Below are 23,635 nucleotides of genomic sequence, written 5' to 3'. Positions count from 1 at the left end.
ATACATTTTCCTTAATAATAAAGTTCTTTATTAGCCTGCCAGAATTTAGGCAGTGAGTAACATCATGTCGCTAAGTAATCCCTGTAAAATTGTGTTCCATCGTTCTTCACTTTACATGTTTGTATGACCTAGATAAAGAAAGAGATTTAAAGCGGATAGGATGGTTCTTTATCATTAAAGCATTTGTGTCAAAGAGCAATCCTTTCTATGTTTAAAAAATGAATACAGTAGTGGTATGTTGTGGAATTGTTGAGTACAATCATTGTTACCATTTGGCATAGATGTGTTTGGAACTCATCCAGTGTAGTTGGGGCAATCAATAGCTTTTCGAGACATTTTTCATTTTTTCTCTGTAGATGGTGATTCATTTCTTCATCTTTTTCATTTGGCACTCACAGTGAAACCTTATTGGATGTTACAGGTTTCTCTTTAAGAAAAACATATAGAAATGAGCAGAATGTTAATTAGGATTATAGTGATTCGTTGCCTCCAGCTGGCTGCGAAGGTCATACTGGCTTATATTTTACACTCAGAGCAATGTTTTTCTTAAGCAAACATGACAACTTAAGGGAACTGAAAAAGGCTGTAACAGGAGTCTATTTAGGCTTCTATCCTGTTTTGATGTATTTACTTTAATGATTACATACTCTATATTATTTCAATAAATATTTTTTTTTAGAAATCCTGTGCCACTATATAAAATTAGACAAATTCCAGGCTTAAAAAGACCAGGGTGACTATGACTATATATAGTCAGGTTCTTTGTCGTAGCTTCAGAAGACCTCAGATGAGGGGCTGGAGGTTCCTGCAAACATTGGGTGTCAGTGGGACGAGTGGGTGTTGCACATGGAGGCAGGAAAGCCGACTGAGTACAGACCTGTAGAGGCTTCACCCAAGGGTAAAATGGAGAGTTGGGCCATGGCAGAAGGATCCTCTGCCATTGCAGCTCTTCCCAGCTTCTATGCTTTGATTTAGCAAGGAAGCAGACCAGACCCTTGGCTTCTATGCATGCTGCTAGCCAGCTGATGGGGTTTCCTCACAACAGATCCCCAGCCATTTTCTGACACCGTTGTATGTCATAAAGGTCACAGTATTTCCCTCAGATGTTGGAGGAAACCTTGTCTCTAGTTAGGTGTTGACCGTATGATAATGACAGGCCGGTTAAATGTCCATCCTTCCAGTCAGCCACGTAAGGACTATTGCATGCTTGCACAGTAAAAATGAAAAACAAATAATACCCTGTTGCAAAAGCAAGGAAGCATGCTCACAAATACAGAAGTCTCTTGTGATACTTAACAGCTCCTGTGCTTTGGCAGGCACATGAAGAATGCCTGTATATCTGCATACCCACTTTTAATAAAAGCCTTAGTATAAACTGCAAATGTCTTAATACAGGCAGTACATTAACTTTTTTGCAGCTGACATGAAACTGGACTTTAGAAAGGCTGTGAGTCCTGGTACAGTGCATTCAAAGGCCAGCCTCTGATATTCTTCTTCCCTGTAGCATTCCCAAGGTTGTTCATAGGTATGAGTGTGAATCATGTCATTATAAAACACAGAACTGGAAGCTCTTTTGCAGAATATTATAACACATAATCCTTCGGTATATTTATTGCAGTTCTCTAAAAGTTATTTAAGTTCTTGCTTCAAGTAACAGTTAAAAAATTTTGCGCCAAAACTTTGTCTAATTTTTACCTTAGGATCCCTCAGCTTCACTTAAATAGCTTTTCTTGCACTATGCTTTTAACTCACCTGAAAGATTGTAGACAACAATTCTGTTCCTTTCACTTTTTGTTTAGATAAGGCTAGATTCCCAGGCCAGTATATTTTTCTCTCTGCTCCTGAGACTAGCTCATCTTTCCTCATATCAGAGTAGAGCTGCTTCATTGCGTCTCTTTGAGCTTATCATTCTTGAATGAGGATGGCATGAAAAATACACAATATTTAGATGATCTCCTGTAGTATCATATACAGTGTCAGGAACAACTGGACTTCCCATCATTTCTGGAAACATCTCAGTTAGTGCAAGCTAAAATTGCCTTTGGTTTTTGTATGGTCTCAGCCTGTTGATAGCCTGTAGTCAGTGAAAGTTTAGCTACTGCATATTCAGCAGTTTCTTACTCTCTGTTGCTTTCAGCCTCCGAGTTCTCAGTTTTCAGCAGGGCATTTTGTTGTTAGTGCACAGCCTTGTATTTTACAGTCTTACCTGTTCCTCCGTTTCTATTTTTGCACTGTGAAGGTCATCCACTAACAATTTAATGACCTCTAGGTGATCCAGTCAAATGGATCATTACTTTCAGTGTTTAAAAATTTGCATCAGTTCCAATTTTATTTTATAGTTTAGTGGTCAACCACTGGAATTCAGCAGACTTCTGGAAGACAGTGGGAAGAACTCCCTTGAATTATGTCTTCTGTCAGGGTAACATCCTGCATGTTGTGGTATTGACAGCCATAGGAGATTAAAAAAAAGCATGAATCAGTGCCAAAATATGGTAAGATTATTTTTTTTATTTAAATAAATTCAATACAGAGTGCCTTTTCTAGTCAGTGTTTTTTCACTTACTGCTTTCACAGCTTCCTTAAAATAAAAATAAAGCCCAGTAATGCAGTTATACCAAGCATGAAAAAAGGGAAGCTATTCATTTAAAAAGAGAAAAGATAAACAAGTGTGATGGTTTTAATATAACATACTGTACATTGAAAGAGTATTGCATCTATGCTCCTTTTAAGATGAACCTATGTATTTTTTGGAAGTGAGTAAAAGGTCTTGAATCATAGCCTCAATATAAAACTGGGTTTGTTAACAATAGTACATAGCACTTATTACTCATTTTATTACCTGTCAGATACTGGCTATCTGTGCTTAATGACAGTCATGATTACACAGCACAGTAATTGGTTCAGAGTTTTGTTTAGAGGTGGAAAACAATTGCTAAAAGCAATTGAGATATTACTGCAGTATGGCATTATTAATGATGAAGGCAGATTTTATTTTTCTTGATTTCAGGAGGGTTGCCAAGGACCGCTGACAGGAGTGCAAACAGTTGCTGTCCCTCTGAGGAGCATAAAATATCAGGGAGAAGATGTCCTGCAGGTCCGGAGTGCTCAGGCTGAGATCAGCCATACCTGGAAGGACTTTGAGATCAGGGTTTACCCAAAGCCATAAAACATCTCAGCAAAACTATTTGTCAGTCGTTGACAGGGTGGGAGAAATATCACAACTGCACTTGAGATAAGGCACTTGGCTAATTTCAGTTCTCCCATGGATTTCTTGGGTTACCTCTGGCAGATAGCGACACCTTTTACTGTTCGCAGTGCAAACCTGTGCAGTACTGTGGTGCTTTCCGGGTGTTATGGATCTGCCCTTCCCCAGATGCACTGGGAGGTGGGTGGGTGGAAAGACCTCCATGTTTCTCAGGAGCACTGAAACTCGCTGCATGCAGTAAGGGTAGCAAGGTCATACTCAGCTTTTCCCTCTGCATAAGTGTAAAAGAGATGTCAGCCTTGGTGCAAAAGGGACCTCAGCCTGCAGCTTTTTTGTGCATCCAAGAGAGTGGTTGTCATGCAGCAGGGCTTTCTGGCACCCTCAGCCCCTTGCGTCCTTGGTGCAGCCCCTCTTCTTGACTCCAGTGACACAGACCTGTAGTCCAGCATCCTATTCACCAGTTCCCAGTCTGTCTCTCTAGGTTCCTGAATGGCAGAGCTAGGAGGAATGGCTGTAGCAGCAGGGCTTGGGTGGTGTGACTGTGTTCGCCCTGTTTAGCATTTCAGAGGAACATTCACCACTCCCAGCCGTGTTACTGAGATAACAGATCTGTGTTCCCAGACACAAATTTCGTTGATTTTCCCTGGCCTCCCATAAGGCCTACACTGCTCCTTCCACAGTTTTCTATCCATAAAATACTTCCTTTAGTGAGAGTGATTTTCAGCATAAGTCCATGAGAGTTGGCGGGCTTTTGGTTACTGTGTTGATCCAGTCAAGGGATATCTGTAACAACAGTTGTCCTATTGTTTCTGATCTTTGACATTTTGGTGGTTTATGGTAGAAGTCTTCAGTTTAGATTTGGGAAGACATCCTCAAGAAAATTAGTCCCCAGAGTACTGGTTTAGTAAGCCTAAGAATATCCTTGCTATGGAGACACAGAAAAATAATGTGACTAAAACCGAGTTTATAGAATGTCCTGAGTTGGAAGGAGCCACAAGGATCATCAAGTCCAACCTCTGTCCCTGCACAGGACAACCCCAAATTCACACCATATCCCTGAGGGCGTTGTCCTTAGGCTTGGTGCAGTGACTGCCTCCCTGGGGAGCCTGTTCCAGGGCTCCACCACCCTCTGGGTGAAGAACCTTTTCCTAAGATCCAACCTAACCCTCCCCTGGCACATCTTCCTGCCATTCCCTCGGGTCCTGTCATCGGTCACCAGAGAGAAGAGATCAGCGCCTGGCCTTCCTCCCCCCCTTGGGAGGAAGCTGCAGACGGCGATGAGGGCTGCCCTCAGCCTCCTCTTCTCCAGGCTGAACAAACCACGTGACTTTAGCAGCTCCTTGTACGGTTTCTGTTGATGGACATAAGCAAAGATGGCTTGTTCTTCAGTCAAAAGTACATCGGTTCTTTTGGGGATCCACGTAGTAGTATCACATAGATCTTGACCTGCATGCATTTGTCCCTGTGCGCATCCCAGCTCATCCATACATGAGTGAGAAGCACAGTTATATTTGACTTCCTTATAGAGGAGGAGAACTGTGAGTTCCTGAGTTCTGACAGCTTCAGCCCAGAAAGCAAGCAGCCAGAGCGAGACAGGCAGACTTCCACTTTCCTTATGACTAGGGGCAGGTAAGATAATAACTTGCCTGCATTTTGTGTTTTTGCTTTGTAAAACCTGGTTTTGTGCTTTCCAGCGAGACAGAAGCTCTCAAGGTTCAAGGGTGCAGGCAGTTGGAAGTATTATTCATGTTTGTACACATTTTGATTAAAAGTGTAATGAAAGTCAAATGGCTTGGCAGGCGGGGAGATTAGCCACTTCACAGCTTCCCGTGGACACGAGTAGCAAGTGTCATTAGACTTGTAACCTTGCAATATACTGACTTTTCCTGCTTCTTGAAAAAGAGAGGTGAACAAATGTTGCTCTGATTTGGTGACACTGTTACGCTACCCTCACACGTGGGTATATCACAGCCCAAAGAGAAAAGTGGAGGGGAGTCAGCAGTCCACTGAACACGTTCCTTTCCCTTACAGAGTCAAACCCTAGAAAAATGCCAACATAAACATTCCAAAACTTGATATAAAAGTTGCCTAAAGATCCTAGTCACTGTTCTACCAGATCAACAACATTATACTGTTTTGTTTTAAATGAAGACCACATACAGGCTCAGATGATACACCTTTGAGGTTTAAAAATCCAAACTTTGGTTTTGCAAGTGGTATCTAATTTTATGACACATCAATACAAGCACACAGAACTAACTTCCTCTGCAGTCTAGAGTACTCATGAGGGAGGCTGTGGGTCTGAATTTCTGGCATGAAACTGTGGGCTGGAAAAGTGTCTCCAAGAGACATCATTTTGATTTCATCCTAGACCCTGAGCCATGCCTGTGTGTGTTCTCCAGAGCTTGCTTTGACCCCTGCAGTGTTAGTAAGGTGTTATGAGCTTTGGGGATGTCCCTGTGCATGCTCGGTTGTGGGCTCAGTGACCTTATTACTTTCTGAATTTATAAAGAAGTACTTCATAAGAGGCAACCCCAATGTTTTATTTAAAGCCACAGGGGCACTGGTGAACCATCACTTCTTTGGAAGCTTTAGGCTTTCCTCCTTAGCACACCAAGAGATGATTTGTCTGAAATCTCTCTGTCTGGCTCTGTGTTCTGGCATCTCCTCATGTTGACTACATGGATGTAGGCAAAAAAGTGGAGATAAACACAGTGGCAAGAACTGAAATCAGGAGCTGCTTTGAAGACACCCTTTCTCCCTGTTTCAGATGGTAGAATTCCTTCTCTGCCACAGCTACCAATACAGAAATATCTTAATCCTATTTCCAGTATGACCCCATGTTTTAAAGGGTATTTTAGCTCCTGTGAATATCAAGTAACAGAACTAAGTGATTGCAGAGCTGAAGTATAAATAGGAAGAGGAACAGGCAGCAGCAAACCACTGACACTTCAGCTGAGACTTGGCAAGCCCAGCTGGAAATGCTTGTCCCAACGATACACATCGCATTTGCAGAGCACCTTCACGATCGCCTCTGTGTGCAAAGTTTATATCATCACTGACCTATTTTAATTTTTTTGCTGACGGTGCAGAGGCAAAAGTTTAGCATAAAGAACATTTTATGTAGTTCTGTATTTTCCTGGGTGTGTGTGTATACACAAACGCTGCCATATGCTCACTTATTTTATAATGAATGGGGTTTGCAGCTGACCTGTGAGTTTTAACTTTCAGTGGGAATTATGCTTCTAAGTTACTGGGACACTTTGGAAGATGCCATGTTTTAGTAAGATGCCTGTATGTCGTGCTGTAGACAGGTCATACGCTTACGCTCAGAAAAACACTAAACTTTGTGACCTCTGAAAAGGCACAAAACTTCTGTTTCCAACAGAAAGGGGCAATTCTACCTGCCAGTGGAGCACTTATGATGTCCCTTGAGAAGAGGTGTGGAAAACCCCTGCTCTTTAGCCACCATGAATTGTCCTCATCTTTGGCAAGATTTTTTTTTCTGTCCATATATTTTTGTCACAAGGGATGTTGTGACTTGCCTTACTTGGAAGTAAGTAAATCCTTTTCTGACAGAAGTTCCAAATATATAAAACTTGTGAATGAACTTGAAGATGGTAGAAACCACCTGCAATGCTTCTCCTCTCTGCGTATCAGTGTTAATTTTCAGGGATCTAATATGGTTTTGTTCAAAGTTTACCTTAAGGTCATAAAACTGTAGTAGTTCGATGCGTGCTGACTGGCAGTGCTTGAGCTGGGATAGTCCCTGAAACCGAGGGCATATACTGAAGTGAGGTGTAATGCAGCAGTAACCCATGAGCATGCTGCAACTCATCAGTGGCGGTTGAGCACTCTGGGGCAGGATGTGCTTCGTGCCATGACTAATTACAGCATCAGTGCATGTTGTTCGGTAATTAGTAAGTTCTGCTAAGAATCTCCATTGTAAATGGTGTCTTCACTGGCGTTTTGTTCTTCCATTAAAAAAAAGTCATTCTATAATGATGTATTCTGTGATATATATGATATATATGCATTCATTAGCATGTATGATATATATGCATATATGTAATGGTATTATATATATAATGGTCTATGATATATACAAATATATCATAGATAATCCAAATTATAGATATTGTTTGTATATATATTTGTATATATCATACACATACAAATATGTATGCACATATATATGCACACATACATCGTATATATGTGCATATCTGTGTGTATGATTGCGTCAGGAAGGAATGTCACTACCTAAAAAAAAGTGAATGATTGGAGCACAAGATGAAAGCCTTCATACCACGTTGTCTATCAAGTTTCAGGAACCAACCTGTTCTCTGCACAGTTTTACTGAGCCTTGCTGGGATAAACATAGGGACTATATGGGATGTACTAGGGAATGGTAGGTGAATTATCCAGAAAATTACTGAGAAGAGCAGGAGGCTTTTTGTCTTTTCATCATAGAAATCCAGACTGGATGGTGTTCTGCAAGATCTATGTTAGCCAAACACAAACTACTAGACTTAATAGAAGGGAATAGTGTGGTCCAGTTAGTGACATCATTACTGTCTTTAGCCAGCATGCTGGCCTTTTCTGGGGCTTAAAAGGAAAGCTAGACTCTTGCGCAGGCACTGCCTTTGCAAAATCCTTACCCATTGGTTCAGAAAAAGATGCGAGAAACTTCAAAGCGCATAATTTCCCTGGTGGAAAACAATGCAAGTTTCATGCAGCTGTGAGAGTGATTTCTTCCCAAGTTAGTGCCTGATTCTTCATTTCTAGGTGAAGATTTAGATTTTTCCGTTATCATGACTTTTCTGCAGTTGGCAAAGAAAATACCTAATGGGCTCTTGAAAAAATCACATTCCTTAATAACTCTGAAGGCATTTACTGCAAAACAGGAGCAGAGTGTTCTGGGTTAGCCTGGTCCATGCTACGCAGCGGGACGGCACTTCTGTTTGGACCAAGACCTCCTATATATTGTTGATTAGGAGCAACTCCTGTTCAGACAAGCCCCCAGGAAAACTGTCCTGGCACGCATGCATGCAAATACAGTCTTTATTTGTTGTAAGCATGAATAAGAGCCATGGATATCAATCTGTAAATATTAAAGGGTTGCATATGCCTGTTACAGTTCACAGGCAATTGCTCAAATGCTTTAGTTCTCACATTGTTTTCTGCAGGCAGGGGACACCAGCCCCAAGTGCCAGATTTGGCAGGTAATCTTGAATAATATATGGAATTACATATGGGTGATGTACTGGCATACACAAGATTGTTTCCTGGTGTTAAGCTCTTACCTTGTAGAAAGAGGGACAACTTTTCAAAGGCTTGTTGAATCAAGGTGTCCCCCCATCACCCCTTGTTGTTTGCCCTCTCTCTTCTCTCCCTTGTCCCCTCAGACTGGTCAGGGTTTGTCAGTGAGCTAATTCATCTGCTCAGCTCTTGAGAAAAAAGTTCTTCTAGTGAGAGAAGTGTGACTGGTGTCAAGTTAGGTCTTTTCTAGTCATCATGCAGACTAGCTGATGAAAAGTGATTAACATCACTTGAAGGGAAAGCGTCAAGGTTTTTTGGTGAGAAGCCTATTTCCCAATGCTGAGGGAGAAAGAATTTACCACTTCACTTGAGTCTTGGTTCCAGTGTATCATTACATTCACCGCTACATTTTTTCCCTTTTTATCCCATTTGATTTGTCTCCTGATAAATATTTCTGAACACAGACACATTTTTAGAATTCCTGCCTAAACTTTTGATTTGCATACTGCAATATATGCTCAATAACTTTACCCGAGCCTTTCATATTTGTAGTTTACACTAGGTACAATTTCAATTTATCGAGCTACTTCTCATCCATACATTTGATTTTTAGCAGGATTGTAGAGGTGAGGGAGCTCTGACAGAGAGAACAGCATATACCACCAGGGGGAAAATCTGAATTCCCTTACTATTCTTTATTCCAAATAAATTAGTCTGAACATAACTCAGTATGGATACAATTGCTACAGACACTTCCATTTGGTTCCCACTTCCATTTGGAAATTGTGGATCAATTTGGTTTTTCAGGTTTCTTGAAGCTTATGTGGTCGTGCTCTGTTTGACTTAACGATTTTGTAACCTCTTAGCAAATGTGGATCCACTTTAGCAAGTGGGTGGAGATAATTAAGATAATGAAATTTCTATGAGTTTTATGAATATAGGCAAAAAAGTATATATAGAGACCCTATAAATACTGAGTGAGAAAAAAGGTGGTAGAGGGAACTCGTGTCTTTTGACATGACAGAGAACTTGAAATATTTATAAACCCACCAACTGCAGGAAAGCCTTCAGTCAGAAATTAATACATAAATACTAATTTCGGGGCTCTTGGCTACTGGCTTGTGTGAGGAATGCTGGACCAGTGCTGGCACACTCCTCCGCGACATGTGGATGAAGAATAACACAGAACGGGGTTTCCCTCTTGTACAAGATGAACTCCATCCATTTAGGCTTACACTGATGACTGAAAGCTGGGTCAAGCCATCTGCGTATGTATTATATGCCCTTCCCCTAGTTTTGTTCTTGCAGATTATTGTGCGACATGAGACTGGATGAACATTAACAGAACCTGGAATATATTTTAAATGCAAAGCTCTATCAGACATACTGATAATTGCATGTTCTATAATTAAAACTGTGTAGGCTTTCCTTTCTAAGTATGGCAACAGCTGCTAGAGCACATCTGGAAACTATGCTTTAAGCAAAGGTATTTTAGCTCAGAGAATTTCACAATGCATGGGATATTTACCAGCACTTCCTTCCAGAATTCTAATCTGATTTATCAGTATTTGTAATATAAAAGTCTTGATTTCTTTATGATGTTTGCAAAGCTGGTTTTGAATTCATATCACAGATTGGCCTTTCCAGTGTAGTTCAAGGCTAAATGCTGCAAAACAAAAACATTACTTTGCTACTATTTTTAGGTAGAAGCCTATGTAAGCCTTGTCTAATGCCCTAATAATATTTTCTTCACTGATTTCATCCAAATACTTTCCCTTTCTTTGAGTCTAAAGAGAACTAATTGTTTCGAACTGCGATCACATTGAGAGGAAAAGGGGTTGGACTCCTGCTCTGTGCTTCTTGAGGCTCATGCTAACACTCTTCTGCGCTATCTCCCTCTCTAGAAAACAGAGATAGTTGTACCCCCTACAATTATTATAGCATCAGTCAGAATTTCTCTGAAGTCAGTGAGAGTGTTCACAAGGTAGGATCACAGCCATTTGGAAATGAATGGCAATATTTCTGTTTGTGATAGGGGCGCCAGTGTTGTGGTTTCTATGCTTTCTTCAGAACTGTTGAGTAGACATGGCACTACAAAAACAGAATTGTTAAAATTATTAATTAAAATGGAAACAAGAAAGCAGAAAACTTTAAAAAACCTCTATCCATTAATTCATTGATAATGTTACACATTTTGTTTATTTGGGAAAAAATGACTAAAAGTAAAGATGCAAAACCCCAGAACGTTTACTACAAGGTAACACTCTCACAAGGACCTTGCTTTATGACCCAAGTGTCTCAAAACCAGCCAAACAACGTGCTTTTAAGATGATGGGGGAGATTTTGTAGATAGATAGCATTTACCAACAGTTTCCCAAGTGAGAAATCAGTTCTCCTTTATTTGGAGTAGGAGGCAACTTTCTAGTGCTTTGCGCCAGAATTCTAAATCATAAATGCTATGCTTGTTGTGCAGCTGGAGGCAAAATGTGGTTACCCAACCAAGGAAGAAATGACAGCTAAAAAAATGAATAAGATTAAAAAAAAAGTCTACGGCAGTGATACCACAAAATAAGAGAGTAACATGGAAAGTATTAGTGGTAATGTGGGAAAATTAATTCCAAATTATTGGCAGTTTAATTGACCTACAGGAAGTATTTTATTGGGCTTAGTATGCTGTGCTGTTCTTCATTTTTTAATCTTTTCCACTGGGCAGAGAACCAGTTTTTCCAAGTATGGCATTTAAAGTTGTAACAAGTGGTTGCTGTGGATTGCCTGGCGTCAGACGCCAGCACTGGACGTGTGACCAAGTGTCTTCCTCTTCCATCCAACACCCGCAAAGCCTGTCCTGTGAGCAGGACTCTTGTCCACTCTTGTCCTAGTCTTGGTAGTTACAGAGAGTCTTCGCAAATAATATTCACAAGGTGACTTGACCCCCAGGCTCCGACTGCATGAAGAAAAGGTCATTAAAGATCGGCGGCACCACCTCAAGACATACCCGAACTGCTTCGTTGCCAAAGAGCTGATCGACTGGCTGATTGACCATAAAGAGGCCTCCGACCGAGAGACAGCAATTAAACTGGTGCAGAAATTGTTGGATCACAGCATTATCCACCATGGTAAGTGCAATATCAGCTGCTAAAAAATTCTAAGCTAAATTTTATTGAGTGCTGTGAAACGAAAGGAAATCCCACTCTTGCTCTTCAACCAAGTATAGGACAGGTAGGATCCCTTCCCTACCAGAAAGGGAGCATCTCCATTGAACCGTGCTGCTCCGCAAGGTCCCTGTGTCCTGAGGGACATGGAGAGCCTGAAGAGGTGTGGAGTGATGGTCCCCATGTCAGTACAGGAGGGAGGTTACTGGAGACTGTGCTGCTGCTTCTCTGCCTCCAGAGCAGCCCCAGCTGGATCCTGTCCCCTCTCTCCCGACTGCCCTCACCTCCCTGCTCCCCAGAGCACAGTTTTCCAGCTGAAAAACCCATCTGAAAAATCAGCCGGCAAAAAAAGATCATTTTTCTCACGTGGATTAGTTCTGGCCCCGTCCCTCACACCAGCTGCACAAACATTAGCGCTGGTACAGCTGCAAGAAAGTTAGTGGTCCAACTGTGCCCTGATTAATTTTCTCCTAAACTTGTTGTCTGTTTGAGATTTGTTCCTTTCAGCTTCTTGAATAACAATTTACACTGATGAAAAGGAGCCTTCCAATTCAGTGGTAGCATTTAGTTGCATTTTGATGCACAAAAGGCTAGGAAGCACACAAACAAAGAAGATCTAAGGCCTTGATTTCAAGCGTATAGTATTACCCATCTCAAAAAGGCAAAACGTACTATTTGTTTCTTTTTTAAGAGAAAACAGAGCAACTGCGAACAGGCGAATGTTGACTTTATGCAGGGGTCACTGTATGTGCAGCAATAGTGCTGCTATCTGCAATACATTAACAACACCTTAATTAAAGGAAGACATGCACATATTGAATGAGTACCACTTCTACAGCTTCTGCTCGGCTATTAAATTAAAATTCTGGGTTGTTATGGAAACTGGGACTCACAGTAGATAGTTAAAGAATAAAGTAATTATAGGGTATTCAAATCTGACTACTTAATCCTCTATTGAGAAAATGTCAGTGAAGAGTTGCGTGGATGCCTGAGTGACTTAATTTAATTGAGCAATACGTGTTTTATTGCTGGATGCTTGTTTAAAGCTTTAACAACCTTAAAATGTTTTCTACCTCAGGATCCAATTGCACACTAACTTGCATACAAATTTTGTATATATGGGTGTATGTATTACACATAGAGCAGGTGTTTCTTAAAAAAATTCATCTATTGCACTCAAATTTAATAAATTTGTTTGCAAAGTGAGCTACGGCAAATTCAGAGGGGTTCAGTCAGGTTCTGCAGGATGCTCAGAGCATCCTTTCAACTCCCGTGTGAAGTGAAAGGGGTACCAGTTCCTGCTCCTCTGGTGCAGAAGGTGAGCCCATGTGTGTGGGCTGACAACTCTGCTAGGAGCAGCTTGCTTGGGGTATCTTTACCATTCCTTTATGCCCTTGCCGGAGCTCTGTTCCGCATTTACAGGAGCCCACCATCAGCCGCTCTCTTATAAACCTTATTTAGCCTTTTGCATTGTGCTCCTGTTGTACCTGCCATTGGCTACCTGGCATGGCAGAACAACTGAGACAATTTTAAGAAGGCAGAAGGCTTTGATTTTGACTGTTCCTGCAGTGAGTCTCAAGTTTCCTACTGCATCACTCCACTGATACAACTAACTTTAAGAAGCTTGCTAATCCTTAAAATATTGAGTGTTCTACACTGGTGACCTTTTAAACAGAAAAGCTATCGGACTGTTTTCCTTAAAAGGTTTTCCAGGTATGTGGCAGGTGGATGCTTCTTTGCTCTTTTCGTTCGCAGTAATACTCACAAAACTGGTGAACACCTATCCCCCTCACCTAGAAATGGGGTTGCCTATCTGAAAGTTTCCTCCAGCCTTTCATCAGTTATTAGAACTGAATAAAGTTGTATGCTCAGAAATACAGGGGGTTAGGGTCTATACATGCCTGCTTTGAAGTTCAGCAGTGATACCTGCTAGATGGATCCTCAGCTTCCTAACATCCCTATGAAATTTTTTTTTACCTTTCAGTCTGCGATGAGCATAAGGAATTCAAGGATGTCAAACTGTTCTACCGCTTCAGAAAAGACGACGGGACATTTCCGCTGGACAATGAGGTGAAGGTCTTCATGAGAGGACAAAGACTATATGAGAAGTACGTTGCATTCAGTATCCATAATGTGTTGCTGATAGGACCACAGGAGACAAATCATACTCGTTAATCTATTTTGAATAGTCAAGAGTCTTTCAAATCATGCAGGAATGAGTCTGGGTAATCCTGTGACTGTTTGGTAACCCTGCTCGCTCTCTCCCATTTCCCTTTCACTTTTCTGCCGTGTTCACTTGGAGCATTTTGTTTAAAATGAAATGGCATTTTCTTGTGTTCTGGGTTGTAAATACATCCTATATGAGAACCCGACATAAACTTAAGCCCTTGAACTCTATTCTGTAAAAATAATTACTAATGGATGATTTTTCACGTAAATTTTTAATCACAACACCTACAACTTTAGCACATCAACATGCACTGAACAAGTGGCTACATATCTGTTGAGACTCCGTATCTTCACCAGGAGGTATGATTTTAAAAAAACAGGTGAAATTAATCTTCAGTGTTCCAGTCTGCAAAGCTTCTATATCAGAAAGGTTACATTAAATGCAATTTCAAAAAAATCCCAGCCAATTTCAAATCTAGTTAAGATTTGAAACAGATGATTATGCTGAGATACGGAATATCCCACTGGATTACTTCCATCAAATAACTAGGCAGCTTAACCATACTTCCCAATCTATAATAAATGACGTTTTCATTCAGGATGTAGAGATTGTGACACGGTACTTTCAAGCACAGTGAATAAAATGCATGTTGGCATATGCTACAAACTAATGCAAAGGTTGTGACGTGGTATTTACCAAAAAGCTTGAAGTATTGCTCCAGACTGAATCGCACCCACTCTCCTGCTTGGTTAGCGCAGGAGCATGCAGTAGCCGGGACAGATGCTGCATCTTCTGGCTGGAGTAATTTTGTTTCCCTCTTAGAATAAAGCGCTCAGGACATTCTCAAGTTTAAAAGCTGTTGATAAATATTCTTTTCAAGGTTAGAAAGCTCTGAAGGTCAATTTGGTGAAAGAGCGATTAAAATGAAATACAAACCAATAATTGTAAATGCCACTCCTTTTTTTGTACCCATTATATAAAATTCCCTGAGACTCACTGACTGTGACTAGTAAAAGTAAAGTTAAAAAAAAAATTGGATAAGACACAAGAAAATACACCATTGGAAAAAATCCTTCATTGGATGCACCAGGACAGATGAATTGAATCACCATCTCCAAAATCTCATGTGCCTTTATAAGGACAGCATTTGCTCCTTTAGACTCTAACAAGCAGTGCCTGCAAGCCTGGGCCATACTATGGAAGCCCGCTCAGGGTGTCTGCAGTAGAAAGCCTTTTTTCCTGTTTGTTCTCTGTATTTCTCCTTCTATTTTTCTGTGAGCAAAAACATTTTTTGTTGGAGTGGCTGATAACAGTCCTCTGCATGAAAGGAGCCATAGAGGGAAGGACTCTGTTCTGCCAGTGACTGCTTCCATCCCCACTTCTTTGCATGAAGAACTATCTCCAAAGTCTAGTGTCCAGCTTGTCCAACACTATACTAGCAAAAAAAATGTTCGTAACAGTATAGATTGTCCCCATCTTGGAAAAGGAGTTAATGCCAAAAGCAGCACCTATATCTAAATATAACTGCATCCTCATGAGGTGGTTGCTCCTAGGCAACGTATCTGAAGGGTTCAGAAACTTTTAAAACCAGCCCTGAGTGCTAAATATAGTATAGTTTAAAAATACATGGCATTTCAAAGCTAGTCTGTGACAGTCAAAAGCTAGTCAAAATTCTCTATGGATCATTGGAAATATTTCATATTCATGGGAGATAGGAATGCATGGGCTATCTGGGCGTCACTTTGTTTATTGTAGCAAATCAGGTGTGCAGAGCGCTCAGATTTCGTTAGGTCCTTTGTCCATGCACACTTACTAGCAACACCTTCACAGTTTCACTGCCTTTTAAACTCAAGCTCTGATACTGAAAGTCAGACTACTACAGAAAGAGTTCTGCAATGCAATGTGTGTATGTGTAATATATCTGTTGAATCAGTTTGCTTATAGTGTTGAGAAAGAAGATATTAATTTAGTTATTAAATGGCAACAACTGGAGAAAAGTATTCATGCACAGACGTGAAGTCACTTATCAGGCTATTCAACTTGTTTATCAAAATGCCTGTAGGCCTAATTTCAAGAGGAACGCGACTATGCCAAAGGAAATCTATCTGAATCCAACATATTTTAAAAATCTGTCTCTAATTTTGTAGATGTTGCTGATCTTCACTACGCTTTGCTAGTTTAAGATAGACATTATAATACTATTTCCTGCTTTTCTCCACCCGCTGCATTAGGGCTGGAGGACCATTACATTCAGAAGCCAGCGTGGTTTGTGCTTGCCAAAAATTACAGATGTGTTAGCCAACATCAGTCCATGCAGATTGGTATCCGCAATGGGTAAATGAGCAAAATGCTTTAGGAGGATCAGCAGGTTGTTGCATGGGCAGAGGAGTGGATGCGTTAGGCAGATTCCCTGCATTGAGACAGCTGTTTCGGCTGAATGCGCTGTGCTCTGTCCTGGGAGGTGGGAACGTTAGCTCTGTCCCCACGGTGAGGAGCTTCCCTTTCCCTCCCTTCTGTGTGACCACAAAGCTTCTTGTACCCTGGATCCTCCTCTCCTGTGGCATTACCTCTTCCACCTACTGTGGACGTTCTTCAGTGGCTGTACTTGTGCCATTAGAAGATTTAAGATCAGTCTCTGACTGTATCCTCCCTTCATTTGCACTGAAAACCATAAATCAGCTCAGATTCCTTGCACATCACTGCAAACTTTGGTAATCCTTTCTGTGAACATGCTTTGAGTTTCAAGTTTATAACTAGAGGTGAAACCTACTGGTGATACTGTAAGTCAGCAAAAATAAGAACCAGGTATCAGGTATCACTGGTTTTCCTACAGCTTTGTCTGGAAATTGTTAAATAGTTTATTAGGTCCAAAGATGGTATCAGTTTTCATATTCTACAGGACTTACCAAATAGATAGATTGAGATAAACATGTTTTCTGTTCAATAAAACCCTCCCTGATAATCTTAAATAAATCCAGCACAGACCTTTCATAGCTTTAAAAAAATGATCAAATTGTGCAGCCATCCTATTTTTATGATGTTTGTAATTCTCAGTAGGTTTTGGTCAGGCACACAGGATTGTTGTATTTCTGGCGCAGTTGGGTTTAGGAGCTATAAGTCATCTCATGACACTGACTTCAACTGAGATTTTTCAACCAGATTTTGCAGTAAAAGAAGTGCATGTTTACGGTTTTAATTTCAGGAAATCATTCAGATAATTTTGAGACTGCATTCTTTGAATCACTTTCATTTTAACTCATCAGTGGTTAATTCAAATTTATCCTCTGGTGCAGTTATTTAGATAAAACAAGCTTAAAATTTTCTTTTGAAAAGGGTTTGAATTTCAGTGTTTGGCTAAATACATTCCCTTAATGCAGGATAACACCAATTTCAGCAAATAATATGGTTTGACGTGAATGGCCTCATGTTTTTTTGAAACAAGGAGAAAATGGAAGAGATAGAGGCAGTTTCTGATTCTGGCTAATGAAAGGCCAGGTTTTTGGCTGATGTAAATTGGTACAGCTTTGTTGACAGCCGTGGAGTTACAGTGATGTACTTAAGTTAGCGACGTAAGTGTATGGATTGCTGTTTCTGGATTTGTTAAACTGTCAATTTGTCGTGTCTGTTTGTTCACAAGTCCAAACCCTTTGCAGTGCTATTCTGGGCACACGCAGAAGGGTGTGAAATGTCAAGCTGAGCGTTTTTCCCACTTGATATTTTTCCAAATTTCTTTTGTCTCACTGTAAAAATCTAACAATTATCATCTCTTTTTCAAGGGCCTCTTTATCTGCTACTTCAATGAGCTGGTCAACTAATTATAGACTCATCAAAGAACAATTAACACAATCATATGGATTTTTCATTTGGTGCCCGCAGAGCCCGGGTAACCAGTTCAGGGTAACCATGCAGCAGATGGTACGAAAAGGCATGAGCTTTGGGCTTGGTTTTTTTTTTTTTTTTCTGGGGGGAAAAAGCCTGGTGAACGAGGCACATTTAAAGATGGTCCCTTGGAGCTCTGTCTGTGTTGGATGCAGTTAGTGTGGGACAAAATGTTGCCTTGCATGCAGATGCTTGTAAATCAAAATTTGAAAAAACATAAAGTCTTTGCAAGAGTTCTGAAGTCAGTATCTTGTCCTCTGCAGCACATACTCCTGCTTTTGGCCTCATCCCTGACTACAGCTACTTTTGACTTTCTTAGTTCTTACTCATCTCAGAGGTGCTGGCAGTGACGCGCCAACATCTAAACAAGTAGTTTATTATAGCTGCCACTGGCATACAGCTGTGGCTGCGAAGCCTTTGCCTGGTTTGATGATCTGCTGCCTGGTGGTCAGACCCAGTCAATTCAGGCTTCTGGTTAGCTCTCGTTAAAGTCAAGGGAATAAATCTTTCAGGCGAAATAACAGGGGCTGGATCCTGTCAAACCTTTTCGTTGTAATTTCAAATGAAACTTCCCTCTGTGCACTTAGGGCACGGATTTTTCTGGTGCCTCCCAAAGGAGGTGAAGTTATACTGTATCAGCTCTGGACGTGCTGGCAGTTTAAGAAGGAGATGGCCCATGTGTGGATTTACATGAAATTCAAATTTTTGATCAGGAGGGCAAAGATTAAACACCTCCAGAACATTCCTGTTGGAGTTCAGTTGTGCCCTTAATTTCAAAATAGTTGGTGACGGGAAGGGGCTTTTTAGTCTCACATGGTAAAACTAACCATGCCTTTTTCAAGCTGTTATTCTGCAAGTCTTACCACTAGTCCTATTATTAGCCTATAATACATAAAATAATTATGAAGAAAAATGAAATTAGTAAATAAGGAGGCTACGGTGCTCAGTCTCCCAGCAAAACAAAAAAGTGTGATGCTGCATAAAAAGGGAGCGATTCTCATTCCTTCTTTCAAACTGTCTTCTCTTTCAAACTGTCAACCTTTCTTTTGCATTAACAAAATCCTGAGGCTTTTTTTTTGGTCTTTTTTTCTTTTTTGAATACTGTGTCGTTTGTATAGGTTACTTGAATAGAGAAGAGCTTTTTAGTACCTTTAAGCTAGGTACATGCCAATTGCAGGGAGATTTAGAGCCACCTCAGGTGTTACACAGAGCCAGTGGAGGCACAGAGACTCTGAGGCTCAGATGTTAAAACATGTTCAGGTGTGTAGCTCACTGATTGCAGCTGCATCGCTAAGTGTTGGACACTAAATATTTATCAACCACTCAAACCACTGAACTGCCTTTTTTTCTTCCTCTTGAATTTTTCTGCAGCTGTTTTAGAGCTTATGGGGAGAATTTTCAAAACTATCTAAATGACTTCGGGGCATAGTCCTGTGAACTATAAAAAATTATTAGGAATTTTTGAACACATTACTCACAATCTGGTGCTTTCAGGCTAATTTTGTTTCAAAATTGATTATACAATAACTTTAGAGAAGCTAAAGAAATAAATAGGGGAAATGTGAAAGTGAAAAAACCTTGTTTTCTTTTAGGGAAAAACCAAGAAAACATTAACTTCGCACAGGGATATAAAGCCTAAATTTCTTGACTAAACAGTTATAATTCACATCCTAAGTTTAGACTGATAGCTTGAGGAAAGATTTAGGAAGTCAGTGAAAAGTTCACATATGTTTGCTTTGTATCAGTGAGATTTGCCAGAATAGATCTGGAGTTGCTTTTCTGAAGAACCATTTTCCCTACCAATTTTTTTCCCACCATATCAGGCTGATGAGTTCTGAAAATACTCTTCTGCAAGCCAGGGAAGAGGAAGGAGTCAAGTACGAACGGACCTTCGTGGCATCGGAGTTCATTGACTGGCTGATCCAGGAAGGAGAGGCCATGACACGGACTGAAGCAGAGCAGCTTGGCCGCAGACTTTTGGAGCATGGGATTATACAGCACGGTGAGAAATTTGCTGCCAGGTAGCAAAAGCTACACTTTTTGTAGTGCTTTCTTCAGGTTAAATCACATGGAGGGGCTCTTGTCTTCTTGGTCATAACACGTCCAAGTTCTAAATAATTTCAGATAGGAGTCTAGGCAACTTTATTTAATAAAAGGGTGGCTTTTCAAAAGTTCGTTGTATTGGTTCTGAAAATTCTGCCTCAAATGCAGAATACAGCTAGAGTTTGGGATTATATAACAACAACATAAGGATGTGGATGAAAATCAGCGCCTCTACACTTGTGGTAATTAACTTGTAGAAGTTACTATCAGTGGTATGTATAATTGAGGTAAATAGCTTTGTAAGGATCAAGCAGGGATTAGAGCCATAAATAAGCTAAATTCTCTGCGTAGAATAAAAATGACAGGTTCTGTATTTCTTCCTACTTGAGGACAGGAGCAAAGCACAATCTGATGCCAGAAAAGCAGCTTTCCCTCTTGGACATGTTGCAGAGCTGTTGAGTATGTTTGAGCAAGAAAGACGTTATCGCTTTTGGCTGAAGCGTTTTTATATTTGTCCTGGTGGAGTAACTTCTCTGAGGCAGGAATAAAATATTTCTTCGTGGTCCAGCACAATCTGTCTGGCAGATGCACCTTCACCAAGGAGCTCCCGCTGTTAAGGGTGGAGAAGACAGAGTTTTCTCTCCGTACTGCCCCATGGGTGAAGAAATTAGCACCCATGGCACTAACACCCATTTCACATGTTGTCATCATCTACTTTCAGTGCAAGTCGCCCTTCTGTGACCAGGCGTTTTCCACTATAAATGCATTGCAGTGCCTCTGGGAGTGATGAAGGGCTGCCAGGAGATGACAGAACAAGCTGGCAGAAACTGTTAGCTGCGTTGCTTAATGCACAGTGGGAAAGTAATCAGATCCTGGTGGTCCGAATGTTGTCACATCAACACTAATTCTGACAGAGGACAAACAATTCACAATATTAACAGGTTGTTAATACACAAGGTGCTAGATTGACTAGGTTGCTTGTTGCTTTGTGAGAAAACCTAGTTTTAAGGAACAGAGAAAAACGGGGGTATAAGTGACCTGCACAGTTCCTTTGTGGTTGTAATCATGCTCACATTATCTTTAGCTTCCAATTACTAGGAGCTACTTCTGAATGTTTACAGTAATCAGCTTCCAGTTCTATTATTACCCCTGTGCTTCCTATGATTTATAGGGTGCCAACTGCTTGGAGCGTGACAGACAGGGAAGGCATGCCACCCCTCTTTATAGCAGCAATGATTTCATTCCTATTTTTACCTGAGCATTTTCTGTGTATTATATACAAGGTAAACATTCTTTTTAAGAAAAAAAAAAAAAGACAGAAGCAAGATTTATGCTTCTGCTATTGACGTTTTTGCAGAGGAAATAAAGTCAGGATTTGACATTTGGTGCAAAGCTGGATTTACTTTGCTATTGAAATCTTTGCAGAGCTAAGAAAGTCAGGATGTGGCTTTTATTGCAGATCAACCATTGTTTCATCAACTAGGGCAAATGCTCAGCAGCACACCTTGGTGGTGAAATAATTTTGCCCCCATCAAGCCAGGTTTCTGGGGGTATTCCTGAGCAATGCTGGCCCTGCTCACCTTTATGGATTGCCCTGGCCAGTTTTGCTGATTTATCCCCTGCCCATCCTCTTCTAGCAGTCAAGAGCACATGCAAAGTGCCCTGTTAGAAAGAGATTTGAAATTCATTAAGTGGCTGCAAATGAGATTCTAGGAATTGGTTGCTTGCTGAGGATGTGGCCTTCTCACTCTAAGCTACCATCATCTTCCTCACTTAGCTTTTATTGGGGCAAAGGTAAGTCAGTGGGGATTTAACGCTGACTTGATGGGGAAGCTACAAGTAAAATAAAACTGAATGACATCCTTGAGATTTATCTTCATGACTGAACATGCTGTGTGCACGCTCCTAAACAGGAGATTTCATTCTCCTCTGGATTTCACTGAAACAATTTGTCTAGATAGTGTTAGGAATACTGATGAAAGTACGAGCACAATCAATACAGAGCTGGTGTGGGATTCACCTTAGCAAGTGGATACGATCTGTGCATTTTGAAGGTTTATGTAATGCTGGCTTCCTCCAAGAAGGGATATCAAAATGAGAACTCCCAGTACAGAACTGGGGATATAAACTGTAAAACGTCAGGAGTAGTATTCTCTTTTTTCACCACTTCTCACTGAATTCTAGGTCCAATTACCAAAAAAAAAAAAAAAAAAAGAATAAAAAAGGCGGTATTTTTCTGTCTGTTAGTCCATTAAATTAATTTCTGCATACTATGCTGCCTTTGTTTCATATCCCATCAGCAGTACCAAAATGTTACTTGACACTAATTGGCATCCTTGTTGGCAGAACCAGCAGAAAGTCTCTCAACTGTGCGGGAGCAGAGAATAAAAGATTTTCCTGCCCTAAAGGCAATCTTTTTCTAGCAGTATTGTTTGATATCCACAATATGGAATAAAATAAAGCTTGCCCTACTAGTCTTACGGAGTATTTTTTACCTTGCCTAATGCAATAGAAAGTAATAGAAATAGTTGCATCAGGTTGCCAATCTCAGTAGTAATTTTCCAGCCACGGCTGAATTGTGCGATTTATTTTTACTGGTACTGACTTTCATTTCAATTACTCAGGGAAGCTCTATTCTGCAGCTGAGGTACTGTATTCAAAACAGCTTCCTGTCACATTTATCTTCACTTTAATTGGTCAGACACAAACCAGGTTTCACACAGGAAACAAACACTGATGCTAATTTTAAAAAGGAAAACAGCGGTTTAAAAGGAATCGTATAAATGCTGTAAAAACATCAAATGTTTCAGTTTAAAAATAATCTTCCTTATCTCTTTGGACATATATAACTATAGATATTTCCTCTGACATACCTGAAAATGATGAAACGTACTTAAGTGCTGAATTGCTTCCTTCCAAAATCCCACTGGCACATAAATATCGTAACCCACAAACCACTAATTTCACAAATAGGAGCCAGATGTCCTTTCCTGTGGTACCCCCAAGTACTAGGGAGTAAAAAGAAATATAAGTAGCAGGTTATTATGCACAGTACATTTCTTGAAAGCTTGTGTTGGAAGTGTAATTGCCAGGAGTTAGTCTGCATTTGCGAACATGGATGGTCTTTGCCAGAATATAGGAATAAAGGTTGTGCAAAGAATTATAAATCTGGTGATGCACATTCAATAAGGGCAGGAACAAAAGGCACGCAGAACACATTTCTCATCTGTAGAAAAGCCCATTTCTAGTATGGTGAGGTTTGTAGAGCTTTGTAATGTTGACAGATAAGACATTCCTCCAGGAGACTGGATCTTTCTTAGTTCTTCTTCATATGGAAATGGTGAGACAGATTAGCTACTGTGGTCAAAATTCATGTGCAGCAAGAGAAGAAGGAAGTTCCCTGCCAGCTCCGGGGTAGATCAGACCAAAGAGAGGATGGGCTGGGGGGCAGGCAGAGGAGAGCATGAACACAGTCACAGCCCTTGCTTAGTCTGGAAAACAGCAATACTGAGATGTCCAAGGAGGAAAGACAGTATCCACAAAACTCTTTCTGGCATCATTTTTTTGTTCATACTTGGTTACAGCACTTGCTGCAGCACTTACCCTGCTCCTGCAGCCCCAGCAGCAGAGCACCACTGACATGACAGGCTAAGTCCTCCTGTCCTCCTCTGAGGACAGAAGCTAGGGGGTTGGAGAAACATCTGCCTGGCTTGCAGAAAGTTTTAAGGTATGGAATCTCAACTGATGAATACTTTCCATTTTAAAATCTGGTTAATACTGTTAAGAGGAACCTATGCCTTCTTAGGATGGCACCTGCACTTTGCAAGATGAATATTTGCATGTCCTCTGTGGCAGTGACCAAACCATAGCACATTTAGAAATACTTTTCAGTATCTTGTGGAGTGTAGACACGCAGCGATTGCC

At 40.6% G+C, this 23,635-nt stretch overlaps 1 protein-coding gene across 4 annotated transcripts in view; it reads left to right on the top strand.

The window, feature by feature from the left end:
* DEPTOR (DEP domain containing MTOR interacting protein) overlaps positions 1 to 23,635 on the top strand; it is a 74,774-nt gene that overhangs the window by 15,445 nt on the left and 35,694 nt on the right. For all 4 annotated transcript variants that reach the window (XM_064442177.1, XM_064442175.1, XM_064442178.1 and 1 more), the window contains 3 exons: positions 11,405 to 11,583; positions 13,604 to 13,727; positions 19,492 to 19,670. In XM_064442177.1, coding sequence (XP_064298247.1) covers positions 11,405 to 11,583; positions 13,604 to 13,727; positions 19,492 to 19,670 — 482 coding nt within the window. The remainder of the gene's footprint in view (positions 1 to 11,404; positions 11,584 to 13,603; positions 13,728 to 19,491; positions 19,671 to 23,635) is intronic.

This window comes from Phalacrocorax carbo, chromosome 2 (genome assembly GCF_963921805.1).
Source record: "Phalacrocorax carbo chromosome 2, bPhaCar2.1, whole genome shotgun sequence".
In the NCBI taxonomy this organism is placed as follows: domain Eukaryota; kingdom Metazoa; phylum Chordata; class Aves; order Suliformes; family Phalacrocoracidae; genus Phalacrocorax; species Phalacrocorax carbo.
This window is presented reverse-complemented; position numbering and strand designations above follow the sequence as displayed.